This window comes from Corvus brachyrhynchos, unplaced genomic scaffold (genome assembly GCF_000691975.1).
Source record: "Corvus brachyrhynchos isolate BGI_N302 unplaced genomic scaffold, ASM69197v1 scaffold162, whole genome shotgun sequence".
Classification (NCBI taxonomy): Eukaryota; Metazoa; Chordata; class Aves; order Passeriformes; family Corvidae; genus Corvus; species Corvus brachyrhynchos.
Genome location: NW_008236696.1, coordinates 37,123 through 56,406, shown reverse-complemented (window position 1 = coordinate 56,406; position 19,284 = coordinate 37,123). Strand labels below are relative to the sequence as shown.

Genomic DNA, 19,284 nt, shown 5'->3' with positions numbered 1-19,284 from the left:
ACACCAAGGTAATTACTCACTGCCTTCGCAAAATCTCCAGCCTCCCCAAATAGAAACCACATGCCGTAATAGACTGAACATATTCTAAATAGTACTTATAGTAATTTTTTTAATAAGCAGAAAATATGCAAACGTAACTGGTGGCTAATTTGGGGTCCAGAGACAATCACCGTGCAGAGTGTGCATAGGCACGAGATTCATTTTTTGCAGTTTGTGAGCCAGATTGGGAGTTTGTGTTAAACCTGGGGTCTGTAGAGCAGTAAAAGCTGCAAAGAGGGAAGCTTCTCTTACAACTTAGTTGCTTTCAAAGTACGGCAGTGAGATTTAAAGGGTGTAATAAGGTGTAACAGGAGAAATCAAACACAGCTTCTGTTGCTTTCATACATGGAAACAATTAAAGTGGATAACCATCCCCCCTCTACTAAAGTTTAAATCTTGTGATGAAAAGCAGGTAGATCTTACAACACAGATTTATCTGAGGAGTCCTGGCTCTTGGGAATATCCATGGAGGTGTCACAGTCAGTTTAGACACAGAGTCTCCTCCAGAATCCTCGTGGCATTGGATGTGCCCGTCACTGATGCAGTGATACACCCAGGCTTCGGGTGACAGTCCCCAAGAGGAAGACTAATCCAGGGAGCAAGGGCTTCCACCTGGGCACAAAATTTCTTTACCAGCCCTTAGAGCCTGTGGATTAAGTAGAATGCCTGTTGAATGCAAGAGGCACCCTAAGCAAGCAGCACGTCATTAAATAGTTTTAAATCATTTCAATGCTCGAAAAGGTAAATTGTTGGTACAGCTGTTAATTGTTTGCTGAGATTATTATAATAAATATTTATGTATTTTAGTGGTATTCCCATTACTGGTTGAATTCAGTTTAAAAACTGAGACAAAATAAATTTAGTCAAATTATTAATTTGCATCTCCCTTAATAGCCTGTAAGGATATCTTAAAAATTTTAGTGCATATTTTTGCTTTTCTCCAGAGTAGAATATTTCTTGATTCTGTTGACTTTGGAATATATTAACGGAGAATAATAGTTTAATAATGTACCACTGTTCTTTAAGGGAGAACTTCCCAGACTTTAGGAAGACCTAATCTGTGCCAATACCCCTCTTTTCAGTCCTTTGCCACTTCAGCCTACATGATCAAAGCCTTATCTTTAATAAAGCCACGTGAATAAGAAGCTGGCCCTCAACGCAATCTGGTAGAAGAGCAAATGTTCATAAAACATGATTTCTTTTTAATTCTACATTAGCCTATCCTTGGAAATGCATGCATTTGAGATTTTTTTTTTTCTGGAAAAATATGTGTGGTCTATCCTTCTTTACACATGGAGAGGAGTTGATCCATAATATCCAAGATGGAGCTTGTGTGAACCTGTGGATGTGACACTCGAGTCACCATTTGGGTCAGTTTAATTTTGGTTTCTGTGGTCAATGTGATGGGAGTGGGGGGAAATTACTGTGTAAAGCCTCAGCAGTGAAGGTAAGGGGGCTTGATTCTGTACCCTGGAGTGTGGAGGTGGGAACAGAAATCTTATGCATGCTATTAGGTTAAAAATTGGAGAAAATAGCAGAAAAATCGGAGCTTCATAACTGCAGAAACGAATGATAAATAATTCTATATCAAATAAAAAATACATGTATGTTAAATAGGCAAATAAAATATTTTTTAAAAGGACAAAAACTACTTAACAGGAGAAAATCGAGCATTTTCAAGGAACTAGAATAATCTCTCCTCATCCTTCTTGTCTCTCTTATTTCCTTCTCTTCCATATTTTTTCCCTCTTTATTTTTCGCTTTATTTTTGATTTTCTCTCTCTTCTTTCTTGCCTTTCCTCGTGAATGAAGATTTCCAGCAGGAACAGTAACTGATACACAGAAACAAACCTTCTTCCTGAATTACTGCACTGCATATTTCCTGTGTTTGGGTCCAATCCTGCACCCTTTACCCCACGAATTGTCCCGGGGATGTCAGAGTGGGATGTGAATGGGGAAAAACGGGTGGATGGGGCAGGATCAGGCCCGGGAACAATAGGAGCATTGTTGGTGAGATATGGAGCAGGCTGCTGAAGAGGTAAACAGTTAGGAGATGACAACAAGTGGTGGAGTTTCTCAAGGGCAGGGATTTGGAGGAGCAGGAAGGTTAGCACAGGCCCCGGTGCGAGTGGAAGTTAGAGGACGTGATTGTAGTTCATGGGAACCAAGAGTGCAGGATGGGATACATTCAATTCAGTTTCCTCTGCAGGCTTAAAATAGAGCCATTGTAAATTATGTCAGACTGTCTCAAATCATGAAAATGATTGTTAAAAAGGCCTCAGAATACACAATGTGTATTGTTGTGGGGCTTTGATGTGTGAAAGATGAGAGTTTATGATATAACACAAATTAAATAAAAATAAAGTGGCCACATGCTTTTTCCTGACTGGAAAAAAAAAAAAGAAAAAAAGGATTTATTGCAGAGGGATAGCAGTGCCTGCTGGTAATGCTGCTGCCTTGTTTTTAAACAAGTCTGGAGCTGATACTATTAGAAGCAAGGTAGTGCAGAGGTACAGACAAATTTTGGCATAATGAAGAGCACAAGACACAGCACAGCCTTGGGACTTGCCCGATGATCCTGCTCATCCAAAGGACGCCGAGAAGGGACATAAGAAGGCACTGGGGAACTATGCATTGCCCTCTTCCAAACCCCACTTTAACTTACAGGCTCATAACTTGGGTGCTGCCCCAATTTGCTCCCTAAGGTTTGTAGCAGCCAGAAAATCAGGAGCCTGCAAAATCCGGTTTGCTTCAGTGACGTGATTGACTCTGTAGTGTCTCACTCTGCACCACCGGGAGCACTTCCAGCCTCCTGCTACTGTGGAAGGTTGCTGGAAGCTGAGCTCCGATGTGCAGAGTGTCACAGGCTAGATCAGGCCCTGACCTCAAGGTAGATCTGCTCCCCTGTGTGTCCCCAGGCTTTCTCCAAATGCTGCATTTGTGAGCCTGAAATTGTTCTCATCCCAGAGGTGTTTGAAAGGAAATTCATCAGGTTCTTACTGAGCATCAGATGTGCAAATAAAGACAGCTTCATTCCTGAAGGAAATTGTTGTTGAAATATGTTCTGTCTTGTCATGTACAACAGGCAGATAAGCAATATTAAGGCTAGGAAAGTTATTAAGATGTGGAATTTAGAGTTAAAGCATCTCAGGCACCTTCAAGGACTGTATGCATTGCATGAATGGAAATGCATTGGACATATGAGAGTACTGAGGTTTTCCAGGTTCTAGCCTGGACTTTTATGAGATTAAATTTTTCATTGTAAGTGGGGGAAAAAAAAGTTTGTTACATATATACGTGGAAATAGGAAATACCTGGTTGTCTCCTCCTTCACCTCTTTCCTATTCTTGCGGAGTGAAAGCTCTGTGAGGCAGCTCCATCTCTGTCTGGTCCTGCAAATATTTATTTTAATGATTCATTCCCACGTGGGAATAGTGACATAAATGGATGCCATTTGAAGACACCTGTGCTCTCACACAGGAGCACTGTGGGTTCACGTGGGGTCACAGCACCGGCTCGGGGCTCGTGGGGAGTTCTGGGGGCTAACGCAACATGGAGTAACGGTACCAGATGTGCAACACTGTGCAACGCAAAGAGCAAACGAGGAGAGTGTGTCTTGTAGTGATTCCACACCTTTTCTGCTTGGTTGGAGTGGGTTTTGGTGCTGTCTTCTGACATTTGTCTGCTCGGATGTCTTGCTCTGGAGAATACAGTTGCTTTTGTACATGTGTGCACCCAGACCTCTCCCTATGGCTTCCTCATGGACATTTGGCGGGTAAAATATGGTGTTATTTGCACAGCTTTGAGGGTGGGGGCAATTACCACAAAGCCTGAGATGTGTTGTTGTTGTTGTTTACATACAGGTGAGGTCTGCCATAAATCCTATACTCAGTTTTCAAACCTTTGTCGTCATAAGCGCATGCATGCTGATTGCAGAACCCAAATCAAGTGCAAAGACTGTGGACAAATGTTCAGCACTACGTCTTCCTTAAATAAACACAGGAGATTTTGTGAGGGCAAGAACCATTTTGCAGCAGGAGGATTTTTTGGCCAAGGCATTTCTCTTCCTGGAACCCCAGCTATGGATAAAACGTCCATGGTTAATATGAATCATGCAAATCCGGGCCTTGCTGACTATTTTGGAGCCAATAGGCATCCTGCTGGTCTTACCTTTCCAACAGCTCCTGGATTTTCTTTTAGCTTCCCCGGTCTGTTTCCTTCAGGCTTGTACCACAGGCCACCTTTGCTACCTACTAGTTCTCCTGTTAAAGGACTTCCGAGCACAGATCAGACAAACAAAAGCCAAAGTCCCCTCATGACAAATCCTCAGATACTGCCAGCCACCCAGGATATTTTGAAGGCACTAAATAAACAACCATCAGTAGGGGAGAATAAGCCAGTGGAGCTTCAACCAGAAGGGTCCTCTGAAGAGAGGCCGCATGAGAAACTCAGTGACCAGTCAGAGAGTAGTGACCTTGACCTTGACGATGTCAGTACCCCCAGTGGCAGTGACCTGGAAACCACCTCGGGCTCTGATCTGGAAAGTGACATTGAAAGTGAGAAAGAGAAATTTAAAGAAAATGGTAAAATGTTCAAAGACAAAGTAAGCTCTCTGCAGAGCCTGGCGTCAATAAATAATAAGAAAGACCACAGCAATCATTCCATTTTCTCACCATCCTTAGAGGAGCAGACTGCGGTGTCAGGAGCGGTGAATGATTCTATAAAGGCTATTGCTTCTATTGCTGAAAAGTACTTTGGTTCAACAGGACTTGTGGGGCTGCAAGACAAAAAAGTCGGAGCCTTACCTTACCCTTCCATGTTTCCCCTCCCGTTTTTTCCAGCATTCTCTCAATCAATGTATCCATTTCCTGATAGAGACTTGAGACCGTTACCCTTGAAAGTGGAGCCCCAATCACCCAGTGAAATAAAGAAGATTCCAAAGGGAAGCTCTGAGTCTCCCTTTGACCTCACCATAAAACGTAAGGAGGAGAAGCCTCTTACTCCCATCCCCTCAAAGCCAGCAGCCCCCTCTGCATCCAGCCAGGACCAGCCGCTGGATCTCAGCATGGGCAGCCGAAGCCGAGCCAGCAGCACAAAACAAGCCGAGCCTCGGAAAAACCACGTCTTTGGAGACAAGAAAGGAGGAGAACTCGAGCAAAGGAAATCTTCGGAGTCCTCTTTGCAGCACGCCAGGCCCACCCCGTTCTTTATGGATCCCATTTACAGGTAACAGACTCTGCTGCCCTTCAGCATCCTTTGGTACAGGCAGCGAGGTCTGCCAGGGCTGCCACCCTGTCCCTCTCCCGGTGTCCCTGGGGGTGCCATCCCAGCTGCTCCAAGTGAGCCATGGGGCCAGTAATGCTGCAATTAGCAAGCCCTCGTTGCCATGAGTCATTAGTTTAACCTGCATAGCTTGACATGCAGAGGTTGAATATATTCTCTTACCTATAAATGAGTTGGCTACAGTATTGAATGTTGTTTATTTGATGTGTATTTGATGTCACTTGTTTGCCTGAAATTCATTTTCTTCCAAAACTCTGCCCACTCTGACTTCCCCTGGAGGTGACAGTGCCACTCCCAGGGTATCCCTTCTACTCCACCTTGCTAGTTCCTCTTGAATTCAAGAGGAGTGTCTCATAAGTACAACAAAGAAGCACATTGGACCTAAAGTGTATTAAAAATACGGATATTGAGAATGATTTCTGCCCTTTTTTACCATCATTTGAGTACTGGATTGATTTCTTCAGGCATTTCATTCATAGAATTGAAGGCAGAGTATCCTTGTGTGTACAAAGCCTCACCAGTGGGCTCCTTAGTCATAGAATCATCACAGAAAGGCTTGGGTTGGAAGGGGCCTTAAAGCTCATCTCATTCCAACCCCCTGCCATGGGCAGGGACACCTTCCACTATCCCAGGCTGTGCAGATCCCCATCCACGATCTACCTTGTAAAACCAGTGGGAGCCTCATTGTTGGCTTTGACAGGTGCACACTGTCAGTGAGCTGAGGTTTTAAAAAACAGTGGTAAAATCCAGACCTCCTGGTGTTTCCCAGCAGAGCTGAGATGGATCTCACTGGGATCTGAATTTCACCTGCATCCTGTGTGTCAGCCCCCCTTTTCCCTTCCTGCTCTTATATCTGTAACCAGTCAAAGTCACATATCTAAATTAGTTTAGAGAAATATTAGCCATAAAAATATTTGTCTGTAATATAAAGGACTGATTTTACAGCTTCTTGTTAGAACAAAAAAATGTAAATTATGGTAATTTATTACTTTATCTGAAAAAGAAATGCTGTGGGCAAAGTTTTTGGAGAATGCTGGTGCATAAGACAACAAGTCTGCATTATGAAGAAACAGGCTATGATGCTATTTAGTGAGATGGTTTTATTCATGCCAGATTGATATCTGTGTTAGACCATAAGTTTTCTTTGAATCATATTCACTTAAAATGCCTGAAGCAGCTGAAATAATGACCCATGTTTTATGGCCCTGCATTGCCAACTAATTAAATTGCATTGCAAACTGCCCAGGGCAGAGGGGTTGAAACTAGATGATCTTTAGGGTCCCTTTCAACCCAAACCATTCTGTGAGCCTACATTTCTGTGATCTTAATGACTTCTGTACAAATTCTGGCAGCGCAGCACGAGGTCAGTTATTACTGAGCCTTCCTTTGCCATGAGTTACATCTACATATGGACAACATGATCCATCCATGAAACCATGCACATCAGTAACAGAAAAAACAAAAGCCTCAAGTTTCCACGCTGTTTCTGAATTATCCATGCTGGGTTTTGCTGCCACGAGTGAATTGCAGTTTTTGTTGCTGGCACCTCAGATTCAGTGTGTTCCTACAAGCCCACCTTTCTTGCCCTGCTTGTCCTTGGCTGTGCACAGGGGGAGGTTTCCAGGGTGGTGGCTGTGATGTCATGTGTGGACAGATGGCAAGGGACCCGTTGCTCAAGGCTCTGTTGCCTTGAATTTCTCTTGTCTTAGTGAAGAGCACACTCAGTTGCCTTATTTCTTTATAAAAATGCTTGGTAGTTAGTCATTGGTTCCTATTATAATTGTTATTAATCTTTTGAAATGGGATTATTCCCTATATATATAAATGGTATAATTATCTACTTTAATGGTGATTCCCAGCCCCACCCTGGCAGTAATGAGCTGTGTGTGGGAATTGAGACTTGAGTGTCCTCCCCTATCTTTTACTGTTATCTCCTAGAAACAAATTGTTTGATGTGTAATTGCCTGGTTTAAACCTGAGTAGCTGTATGATTATTAATATCTGAGACTGATTCATCACAAGCAAATCTAATTTTAACATTTACAGAGTAGAAAAAAGAAAGCTAACTGACCCACTGGAAGCTTTAAAAGAGAAATACTTGAGACCTTCCCCAGGATTCTTGTTTCATCCACAAGTAAGTATTTTGGGAATTTTGATGTTGTAAACAAGCCTGTTGATGCTTCAAAGCAGGTGCAGAGAAATGAATGCAGTCTTAGTCATTTTTGGATTTCCTAAACCGCACAGTTTTTGCTGGACCATTGTGGTGGAAAAGCGTAAGCATTGTTCTGAGCTTCTTGATGTTTTGCAGATGAAACAACATGTTTTGATTATAGAGGAAGCCAGATTCAAACTGAATGTGTCTTTTAGAACCATTTTCCTCCAAAACTATACTGTAGCCACCAACATTTGCAGCCACTCGTGTCTCCTGTGCTCTGTGTGAGGAGAGTCAGTATTGTCTATGAGGAGTCGATGCAGATTCAAATAAGGCCAGCAAAGCTGAGTGTCCAAGTTTAAAAGGGATTTTATTTTGTTTAAGGACTCCCATAAAAGAGATGAAAGTGTCCACCTGATGTTTCCAAGCCTCATAGTGCAAATGCTCCATGGTTTTTGGTAGGTGCTGTGGGCTGCAGTGTGTGTAGGATCCCTACTCCTCCATTCCTGCAGACAGTTTATAAACTCTGGGCTGCTCGCTTGTTCATAGGTCACAATCCTGGATGAAAAGCATTTAGGAGGGTGTCCTTAAAACAGTGTAAAAACTGTGATGTGTTTGTAGTATGGGAAGAGGATCTGTGTGCAAACTATGCGTTGCTTTTCTCCACCAGCACCGCGCCCTCATTTTGGCTTCCTCCTCCTTGCTCCAGGAGATTCTGCTAAAAATTTTGGTTAAATCTTACACCTGAAGTAAAATGCTCTGTGGTATTTACAGATTTGAACCCCTTGCTGACTGTGGGCTGTTTCATCTTAGTAATGACACCCTCTACACATCCTGTATTTTAAGCACACAACCATGAGCTGCTGTCTCTGTTCAGGTTCCTCTGAATTCCTGGGCAAAACACCCCAATAATCTTCCAGCACTTGCTTTTTTTTTTTTTTTCCCAATGAAATCCTAAATTGTTATGTCCTAACTTGCATGGATTATATTCTGAAATATGGGACTTCTGGAGAACTGGGAAGAGAAGCTGATGGTATACATGGTTGCAGATGCACAAAAACACCCCATTCCAATTTCTGAACAAAGTGTTGGATCTAAATATGAAAGTATTTTGTAGTATTTACATGCTGTAAGTATTTATGGCATTCTGTAAGTATTTATAAGCATTAAATAAGAATTTAAGATGTATTAAAATCACTGAGAATTTATGTGCAAGATTTAATAGCAGCTTAACACCTCCTGCTAAGTTACCTTAAATAAGGTAAATAAGGTAAATTTGCTCAAGTGGCAAAATAACAAGTGAAAATTCCCCAAAGATGAGCTCAATGTGCTTTTTGTTCCTGCTGTAAAACAGACTGGTTCCTCTCCATCTAGTTAGTGATTCTGTTAGAGCAGCTAAGGAGCTGTAAATTATCAGTAAATTATTTAAATGAGGACATTTTAGATACTGCATTGATGGAAAAAGCAGTATCGTTTTGCTTAGTGCACTCTAGATGTTCAGAAGCTGTAACTCAGAGTGGTTAAGTGCAGGTGGATTTGGGGGTTCTGAAGGTGTTGCTGCAGGTTGGACTGATGCCAGTGGTAGGTAGGGTGGTCAGTGGGTAGGAAAGGGGCTGCTGGGGTAAAATTCACTGTTTGGAGTTTGGCTGTGGTGGGCAGGAAAGGAGTTGGATATTTTTCTATGTAGCATTGTGTGACTGAGTTACCTGGGGGACTGGGAATCAGGCAAGGATATGGGGGTGAAATGGAGACATTGGGCATTTCCCTGTTAATGGGAATGATGTCAGGATTCCACCTTCGTGTTTTGTCCTAGAGAGTTGGTTGAATCTCTTGCTGGTGCCCAAGGAAGGTCCCAGTGCTGTCACCAAGTCCATCAGTGTGAGGAGGAGGTGTCGGATGCCACCTCCCCATGGCAGGGCCAGCCCAGGTGGGGCAGAGAAGCCCCCCAGGGGAAGGAGGGAGGCTGGCTGTGCAGAGCCCCCTCCTCCACATTTCTCACTGTGCAACAGGATAAAAAATCCATGGCAAAGCCTGGCTTTGGTTTTATCACTTACCTGAGTGAGAGGGATACGTCTTTAACTTGGAGTGAGCTGGATCGATACAGAGGTCAGGAGTGTAACAGGCACTAAGGAACATTGTAAAAGAAAACCAAAGCACCAGCACACGTCCTGTCAAAAAAGTAAATGTCAAAATGCTTTCTTGCAAACCTTAATAGAACAGAAAGGAGCCTCCTGTTTGCAAAAGCAGAATCTGGCTCGGTATTTATAGAGGACTGGGGAACAGCTTCCAGAAAAGCTGTTTTTCCTTTATAGTCCTGTTCACCCCTGTAAAAGTACAGGTGGGGAGTGCTCCACAAGTTTTCATTTTCTACTTGCAGGATTTAAATTATCTACAAAATTATTGTTCATGTCCTAAAAGCTTGTGTTTCTGTTGTTGAATTTATTCCTGAAAATTGCTGTCCCGTGGAGCAAGAATTTATTATTTTTTAACTGGATAATATGACAGCAAGCACATGGATCTTTAAAAAGGTTTCTGAAATAAGACTTAAAGACATAAACCTTGAAGTCCTTATCCTATACCTGTCTGGGAAAAATTCCTCCCAGTGCCAGTGGCCCATAAGCTATGAAAGTTAGATAAATTGATGGCGTTTCACAATAATTTGCCATTACAATGATTGTATTTTTTAGGAAGAGAACACCCCTCTCCAACAAATCATTCAGAATAACATTTTAATTAGTATCTTTAAATAAAATCTTATTAAGTAGATTGATTGCAATAAGGATTCCAATGCAGGAATAATGTGTTGTTTTTGTTTCAATTTTGCTCCCAGTTCCAATTGCCTGATCAAAGAATTTGGGTAAGTTCATTGCTTATATTTTTGATTTAATCACTGTGAAATAAATTGCATAAGAAAAATATAATATGAAAGATAACTTACCACTCAATTACGGAGCATGCCACTTTTTTTTCTCTTTCCTACAGGGTCTTGTAGCTGTAGCAGATAAATATGCTCTTATGTCAAATTGGCTTTATTTTTACGTACCTGATCCTGGTGGTTTTGTTTGGTGAAGGCAATGGGAGCTTTACCTGAGTGAGGGTTGCAGAATGCAATCTTTGTTTATATGTGACTGAAGTTGTTCCAAACCGTTTCCTTCAGAGATTGCAGTGAAATTTTCAGGCTGAAATCTTGTTAGATTGCAATAGTTAATAAATATTTAATCTGCATTAAAATACAGAGCCTCAGAGGATTTAATGTTTGTCTCTCACTTGACTTCGGTGGGAATTAGTCACTTTAATAGCTCTGAAATTTTGAGCCTAATTGCTCATTGCAGTGCTTAAAGCAGAAATAAAACACCCATTTATTTGCTGTGTTTAGGTCAAATTTGTCCTCTGTGTATACTTACATCATCCTCCTTACATGAACAGGAATTGTGCTTTTAGTGAGTGTACTGTGGGATAAATTTGGGCTTTCTCTTCTATTTTTATAAAACCTTGCTTTTAATACATCTAAATTGTTCATGAGAAAAAAAAAAAAAAAAAAAGAACCACAGCAACTGCTTTTGCAGATGCAACTCCAGTAATGCCGTGTTCTGCTCTCGCACTGCTGGCTCCTCAGCTGCAGCACTGAAACCATAAATACTTACCCCAGAGTTTCCCAACCTTTGGGCTTTGGAGGGGAGGGCTGGAGCCAGGAGGCAGTGGCTGGGATCCTGACTCACTCCTGCTCATCTCTCTCACTGCGACCTGGACTCATTTCACCAGGCAAAGCCAGAATTCTGCAAGCCGAGCTCTGAGATCTTCTCGTGCTCCTCCGCACGTGCGTCCCTGCACGGGGCTGCTGCGGGAGCCCCCGGAGGTGCTGCCCCTGCAGATGGGCTCTGAGCCCTGCCCTCTGCTCTGTGCCCTCTTTGGCACACTTCTAGAGCAGTGATGGACCTTTGCTCTGTGTGCACATGTAGATTTTAATCCCACTTTCTTCCTGGGAAGAGCTGGCTTAAGCAGCTGCAAAGATGCTCTGGGAGCCTGAGGTGGAAGGAGCTGAGCAGGCATCGAAGGACTGCTGTGAGCACCCAGAGGTGCCGCAGGAGCTCAGCAAGCAGGAGGTGGGGTTGGATGCCAGACTTGAAGAGCACAGGAGGTGGTTCCCGAATATTTTCTTTGGGCAATTCTGTGTAGGACATGAAGGGGCCGTAGTAGGATTTGTGATTTGGCCCAGGCACCCTTAATCCTCTGCTCTCAGAAAAGCGACTCTGCTTCAGCAAGTTTGGGAAGTTGAAAAACCCAGTGCAGTCTGTTTCTTCTGATTTCCTTGACTTTGGCTTGGTCCTCAAATTTCCGTCATCCTGCTCCTTTGTGAGTGTATGTCTCCTGGCCATGCTCATGCTATGAGCAGCTCCAGCAGAAATAGATGTTTAAAACGTGAAGGGACTGAGCAGGATGCTGATTCATGGATGAATCTCCACCTTGAGAGATTTGGTTATGTCACACAAGCCTTTCCATCTCAATTCCCAGTTGCATGTGCCATATATTCCAAGATTATTTGAGATTGTTTTTTCTTGTTTGGAAGGTGCCTTATGGTACAAATCAATGGGCAACACCTTCTCTTGAATGGATCAGGAGTAATTTGATGTATTTATTCCATTTTGGTCCCATCAGGAGAAGGTTGCTTAAAGAGGTTCTGTAATTATAGGCAGGCATTATTTGCTTTATGGAGAACCATTGTAAATAATTAAAACAATTTTACAAATAAATGAAAAGGAATTTGGTGAGTGCATTAACAAAGCTTTTATTTTACTGGGCTTATTTTTAGGACATGATCCGTTCTGTTAACTGAGCTTAATCCCCACCAACTACATTCATACAAATCAAGTTATTCTGGAACCAAACTGCAGATCAGCAGGAGTTTCTCGCTACTGCTTCGTAAAGTTCAGCCACGTGTGATGGGTCTCTTGAACATGAATATAACTCAGCCAAGTTCCAGGGCTAGATGTCCAAATACACACAGTTTCAAGACAACATGATTCACAAATTGCAGTTTTTAGAGGCAACATTACAGCTTCAGATGGGAGAGGGAAAAATCATGAGCTTTAGTAGTTGGATTTTGAAGAGTTCCCCAAATAACAGTAGTAAAAATAGAAAGCAAACACTTGAACAGTTTTTTTTCCCATGAGGTCTGGCCATAAAGTCAGTTGTTTTTGTGATAGCAGCAATGAAGGAGTCACGTTTGTAAAACATGAGGTCATGTAATTCATGACATTTTCTGCGAGATTATTTCATATCATCAGGTTATTCTTAAAAAGCAGCAACAGCAAACGTTTGCTTTATTTATGCCACTTTTTCTTGGGTGGGTTAATAAATTTTAAGACAAATGTTCAGGGCCCCTGCTGATGGTATCTTGCCCTCTGAAATGTTTATAAATACTTGTTTTAGCCGATTATGGTAATGTCTGCATTTTTGAGTCGGAGCTGGGGAATTGTGACTGCACATTAGTTTGCGTCAGTCGGAGGTTAATAGCCTCTCAGGGAGGTGGGGGAAAGCTGCTTCCTTTTCCAGACATCTGGACACAGATAGAATCAACAACTCTTATATATGTAAATCAAAAGTTACTGTTCTATATAAAACACTGTCATTCACTGATCGCAGATCAGGAGCGCCCGTGACTTGTCCATAAGGCAATAGCTGTATGTAAAATATGTAATAGGATCTTCTCCCTCTCCTGCCTCCTCGGAGAGCTTTCTCCATGGGCATGGCAATTACACTAATCCCATCCTCGGGGTCAAGCAGTGCTTTTCCCCCCGTGCCCCATTCAGGGATCACCACAGCACTTGGGTGTTGGGTTGGGGTGCAGAACCCCCTGAAAGCACAGCTGGTGGCTTTAGCCATACACCTGCCTCCCTGCTGGTCCCAGGGACTGTCACTGGAGAGATGAGGTGACCATGAGCACCCACCCAACCCCCCAGGACAGACACTCTCACCAACGCCTCTCTCCAGGAGTTTGGTGAACTGAGGACCGGTAGCACCTCCACAACCAACAGAGCTCCTATAGAGGCAGGTCTGGCCTTGCCATCAGCAGTAACAGTGTTTGGAAGGAAGAAGAGCTACTTCAGTTGTGTTTCAGCTGGAAGGGAGACTTGCATTGTGGAAGAAGGAAAGTCATCTCCTGGGTTAATATTTAGTCATAAAAAAAAAAAAGAAGGGGGGGAAAGGGTAACAGAATAGTGTTTTTTACAATCATTGAAGATTACCAGTTGGTGTCACTGGGCCCTGAACTGTGGCATATGTCTGTAAAGGCCATAGGAAGAAGGGGGATCAGGCAGAGAGTGGAGTTTGTGACTGTCTACTGTGAGTAGCCAAATCCAGAGCTGATGATGAAGATTTTGCAGGAGATTCAGAGAAAGCTGAGTCACCAGGATTGAAACGGCAATGAAAGTCAATGTCAGTAAATACCCAATAATACCGAGGGGAAATTGTGACTTTTAACTCCTGTCATTTAGGAAAAAGATCTTGAAGTTGGTAGTCTTATGAAAATATCACCTCCGTGCTTAGCAGAAAGGAATTGAAAACATCATTATGTTATACTGCCTTCAGGTCTTGAATGCAGCTGAAGTTCCTCTCGAAAAGGCCATAGTAGAATTAGAAAAGACACAGAAAAGTGCAACAATGATGATCAGAGGTAGGGAACAGCTTCCATTCAAAAAGTGACTAAGTAGATTTTGATTTTTTCAGCTGGGAAAAAAATGCCCAAGGGAGCTGTGCCCCAGCTCTGTGAGCCCATGAATGGTGAGCAGAACCTGAATGAGGAATGGTTATTCATTAGTGATAACAATACAAAAAAAAAAAAAAAACCACAAAAAATATCAGGCAAGAGGCTTAAAAGGAACAAAAGTGAATATCTTTTCATAGGCACCTAATTAAATTGGTGAACTCTCCTTGACAAAAATATAAACGAGTCTGAAAAGGTTCAGCCAAGTGAATGGGAGCAGCAGCCGATGGACGTTCGATGTTGTAACTGAGATGCAGCCTCCAGTTAATGCTTTTCCACCTCCCTGTGCTGGTGTGTGACAGTGGGGAGATCTGTCCCTTGCCCACCCTCCTGTGTGTCCCCTGGAGCCACTGCTTGGCAGTGGTACCAGCTTCCAAAAACACAAGTTTCCAGTTTACGATTCCTGCTTGATTTTGGTGTCTGAGTTAGTCCTCAATGCAAAACCCCCAGATTTCTTACTGCTCAGCTGGTATTTTGCAAGCAGACTGGTGAGCAGGGGCTGTCTGCCTGCACTGGAGGTGATGGACAGCATGTTGTGATCAGGGCTGCAGGACTTCATGGGCTGTAAAATGCCCCCACAGCCCAGGAACCCATCTCACGATAGGGATTTGCATCCTGAAGGCTCTGAGCACCAACACACTCCAGGACTTCTTAAGAAAATGCCCCAGTTTTGGTTCTTGGGAGCCCTACCTCCAGCAGATAGTGCCAGCTATAATTATCCTGATAGCAGTGGAGTGACAGTGCCTCGGATCAGCAAAGCTGTGAGGCCAAACACTTCCCACTGGTGCTGGTGCAGTTCTTGAAAAACATCAATCATACCAGGTCACCACATAAGTCAGGCTTTAAAAAAAAAAGCAAAACTGGCAAAGCAGCAAGCACAATAGTCATTCCTATGGTGAGAAACATATTTTTAGAAAGAGAGTAATACTTTAAAATAATTGGAAGTGCTCGTGCTTCCTCTGGATGAGGGATTTAAGACTAGGTGCTGATTTCATACCTATTTTGGGACTGATGTAATCCTGGAGGCAGAGTTGGAGGTAGGGCTGATCTGCTTCGCTGTGCATTAAACAAGAGTCTGTCTCAGTTTCTACTCTGCAAAATCCTGGAAATAAGAACTGGAAAAAAAAAATCAGCATGACTAAGCCATTTTAAATGTAAAGGGGAAAATAGTTGCTTTAATATATTACTGGCAGGGACCATGTGCATGAGAAATTGTGATCCAAAAATGATTTAAACCCACTAGATAATGAAATGGACTTGAATATTAAATATACATAAATAAAACATTTATTATACTTCTCAGTACCCTTATTATTCTTCACCATAAATATGTGATACCATAACCCATGCACTGTCATGTCACTGCTAATCAGCCCGAAGGCCAAAGGGCATTTTTCATTCAAACCATTTATTTTCAGCAGTTGTAAAATAGATGAGTGAATTTTTGTGGGGAGCAATTAGAAGAAATTAAAGGCAGTGGGACGACTACTTTGAAAGCTTTAAGAATCAATTCCAACTAAAGGAGAAGATGAAGTCGTATAAAAAGAAATATATGGTAATGTTGAGGTGTATGGGTTGATAATGACATCTTGGTGCCGAGATAGAATTACCTCCTCTCCCAGCAGCATCATCATTACATATCTCATGCCTGTGATCAGTACACGTCAAAATCCTTCATATTGACAAATGTGCTGTCCACTTGCATCTGTGGAGAATGTTTTAGCAGCTGAGTGATTATGAATCAAACCCCAGAGCTTACAGCCCTTACTGCCTTGCAATGCTTTCACATTTGTTGCCTGACAAGTAAATGTATCTTGACTTCCCTCTGAGATTTTTTATTTTTTTCCACCGTGTTTGATGAAAGACATTTGGCAAATTGGCAGTGGTACCCTGTACGTTGCAATTTGTACTCAGCATTAGGAATCTGAGCATGAAATGAGAGGGCAGGCTGCAGGCTAAAGGGAAAAAAACAAGGCAGCCCAAAGGCAGAGCTAACCAGCATGGAAATAGTCATTCCAGGAGACAATCATGTCGTTCTGCCAGTGAAAATAAATAAACCTGCAAAAAATGCCCAGTTCTTCCAAATAAAATTTCAGTTTTACAACAATCAGAGCAACCTCTTATGGATTTTGAAGAACAGTCTGTGGAGGTGTTCCAGCTGAGAAGGGTTCAGCATCTTGTCTTTCATATAATTTGCTTCTTCATCACAAGCAAGATCTTGCACAGGGCTCATGCTGTGGGTTTTGTGCTCGGTAGGTGAGAGCTTGGCTTTCTTTCATTTGTTTGTGGTGTTATGGAGAGGTGGATGGTTATTCTCACCTGTCAGTAGGCTCAGCAGCATTCTTGAACTCTTCAAGTGGCAATGTTTGAGGTTTTGGAGGGGCTTTCCTTGGTCTGTTCCAGACACCTTAAAGGAAACTGTTCTCCAGAAATTATTTAATCCCCACTCCCTGCAAATTGCAGACAGCTAATCAAGAGTGGAAACATCCCAAAGCACAAAGGGTTTACAAGCAACTAAAGGTAGAGCAGGAATATTAAGAGGTGAAAAAATAGGATAGACATCTAACAGGCAACGTGAATACAGAGCACCAAACCCACCAAAGCTTAATTTCTTCTGTGTTTACCTAATGGTCTTTGGCTGTGATGGGCTAGAACACTGGGCTTGATGGTTGGATGTGGCTGGGACATTGATGGAGCCTCTTTGGAACTGGATTGTTGCAGCCCTTGGTTGAGCTAGAGTGTTCATAATCTTTCCACTGTGATAAGTGTCCTCTGCAAGTCCTTAAAAAAAACAAACAAACAAACAAAAAAATCCAAACCAAAAAACTAGACATTCGGTTATTATTTCTGTTCATTTGGTAAAAAATGTTCAATGATTTCTGTAGATGGGATGCATAGACTTGTAGGCACACAACCACAGAGCATGACTACAAAACCTGGAATTTTGTAGAAGCTGGGGCTTAAAAGTAAGAAGAAATGAACACTGGCTGATTATTACCCTCATGCCCCATAATTTTTGAGACTGCAGCTCTACACTGGCCTTTTCCCCTTTTTTTCTTTCACTTACCAGTGGATGTTCTTGTATTTTGGGTTCCCGGTGGGGGCAGAAATCCGAGGGGGTGTTTACCTTGGTGGGCTCTGTGCTCTCTCCTGCTGCAGGTGTCAGCTATAGAGAACATGGCTGAAAAGCTGGAGAGCTTCAGCGCCCTGAAGCCGGAGGCCAGCGAGCTGATCCAGTCGGTGCCGTCCATGTTCAACTTCCGCGCGCCGCCCAGCGCCCTCCCCGAGACCCTGCTGCGCAAGGGCAAGGAGCGCTACACCTGCAGGTAGCCCCAGGGCCACCCCACGCTGTCCTCCCCAAGCCCCCCCCCTGCTCAGACATCCCACAGCGAGCCTTTCAGGCCTCTCCGTGCCCAACGTGGAAAGCGTTTCCCTTTGGGGTTCCTATTTATTAGATTATTGGTGTTACGAAGCAAAGAGCTCTCCCTGTATCGTAGCAGCTTGATAAATGAGGTGCAAACTGTTACATAAACAATTCCTTTTTTTCCAAATTTTCTCATCACTTTCATATATAAAAGTGTGCTTTCATTATTGATTTTTTTGATCGTAAACTACAGACGTGTTTTCTCTCAGGCTTCTGGTTTTAATATCCAAAGGGATCAGTGATAAAATACATGACTTATTAGGACTTGTGTGTACAGACTTAAAAAAAAAGCCCACAATGAAGATAGTCATTGAATATGCACCCAAAATGAATGGGAGCTTTGTCAAGGAGAGTGGAATTAGCTGTGTGGGTATTTTGAAGGCTTATACATCACGTTGTGAAAAAATAAATGGGATGTTAAAAGTGAAGGGATGCAATCTTCAAAGTCATCATGTGGAGCAGCCACCACCCTCATTCACTTAAGAGAGCACTGTGTGTGTGCTCTGCCCTCATGCAAAAATGGGCTCAATGTCCTTAACAGCATGGGCCAATTATAAACTGAATATTAATGTGTTGCTTGAACAAAGGGGGAGAACTCACGATAATTTTTTTTTTTTTTTTGTTGGCCATTATTTTTCCTGTGACATACTATTGAGTTTGGAGAATGGTTTTTAAATTGCACTGTTTAGGTCTCTATATCATCTCCAGGACGTGCAGGCATTTGACACTGGCATATCGGTTTATCTGATCTTTTTGAAAACATGTCACCTTCTTTCAAGACATGTTGTTATAGAAACATACCTTGATGGATTAGGTCTTTGAGTCTTGTCTGCTCTGATCCTATTCAATGCACAGAACGGTGTCACATTTGCTGACACGTAGAATTGGTTGAAAGGTTTGAAATTTGCTTACACAGAGGCAGAAATCCAAGGCTTTAATAACAGATTCTCTTGATTCCAAATCTGAATGATGCTGATAATCACCCAGTGGGCTTAGAACCTTGGGGTGATCTTTAAAACTGGTTTTTCATATACCCCCTTACGTCTGCACAAGCAAAACTGGTTGGTGCCAGCAGTTCCAGTCCCACTCTTGTGTGTGTTGATCCCTTATATTTGCTGAATGCTTTTCTTGAGATGTTGTTGCACCAAAGCAATGCCAGTAGGACCATATAGTGATGATTCCAATTGGGCTGTACGAAGCCACTGAAGGTTGTGTTGTCTCATCGAACATTTTCTTATCACAGATACTGTGGCAAGATTTTCCCAAGATCTGCAAACCTGACCCGTCACCTGAGGACGCACACTGGAGAGCAGCCCTATAGGTACCACACCCCTCACCCCTGTCTGTGCTGTGGTCAAGCTTTGAGGTCCCTTCCAGTGCAGATGTTTTCTGTGATTCTGTGAATAAAGCTGGGGAATTCAACATCCTTGCTGGACCAGCTCCAGCCCTTCCTCCTTAGCTTTGGACCCACCGTTGCATTTTGGTCTCAGAGTTTTGTGCATTAGGTGCTGATCCTCGGTGTTGAAGATGCAGAAAGGGGGAAGGTTTAGGTCTTAGTGAAATTCTTTTGGCTGGGGCAGCTTCCCAGCACAATCCCCAGGTTTGCCTTTGCTGGCAGCAGGG

At 42.8% G+C, this 19,284-nt stretch overlaps 1 protein-coding gene across 7 annotated transcripts in view; it reads left to right on the top strand.

Annotated features, from left to right (window-relative positions):
- The window catches only part of MECOM (MDS1 and EVI1 complex locus), a 182,312-nt gene that overhangs the window by 153,765 nt on the left and 9,263 nt on the right, over positions 1-19,284 (top strand). For 2 of the 7 annotated variants that reach the window (XM_017726849.1, XM_017726848.1), the window contains exons 7-11: positions 3,903-5,265; positions 7,369-7,456; positions 10,305-10,331; positions 17,397-17,563; positions 18,905-18,982. In XM_017726849.1, coding sequence (XP_017582338.1) covers positions 3,903-5,265; positions 7,369-7,456; positions 10,305-10,331; positions 17,397-17,563; positions 18,905-18,982 — 1,723 coding nt within the window. The remainder of the gene's footprint in view (positions 1-3,902; positions 5,266-7,368; positions 7,457-10,304; positions 10,332-17,396; positions 17,564-18,904; positions 18,983-19,284) is intronic. The other 5 variants (XM_017726853.1, XM_017726852.1, XM_017726851.1 and 2 more) reach the window with 3 other exon arrangements.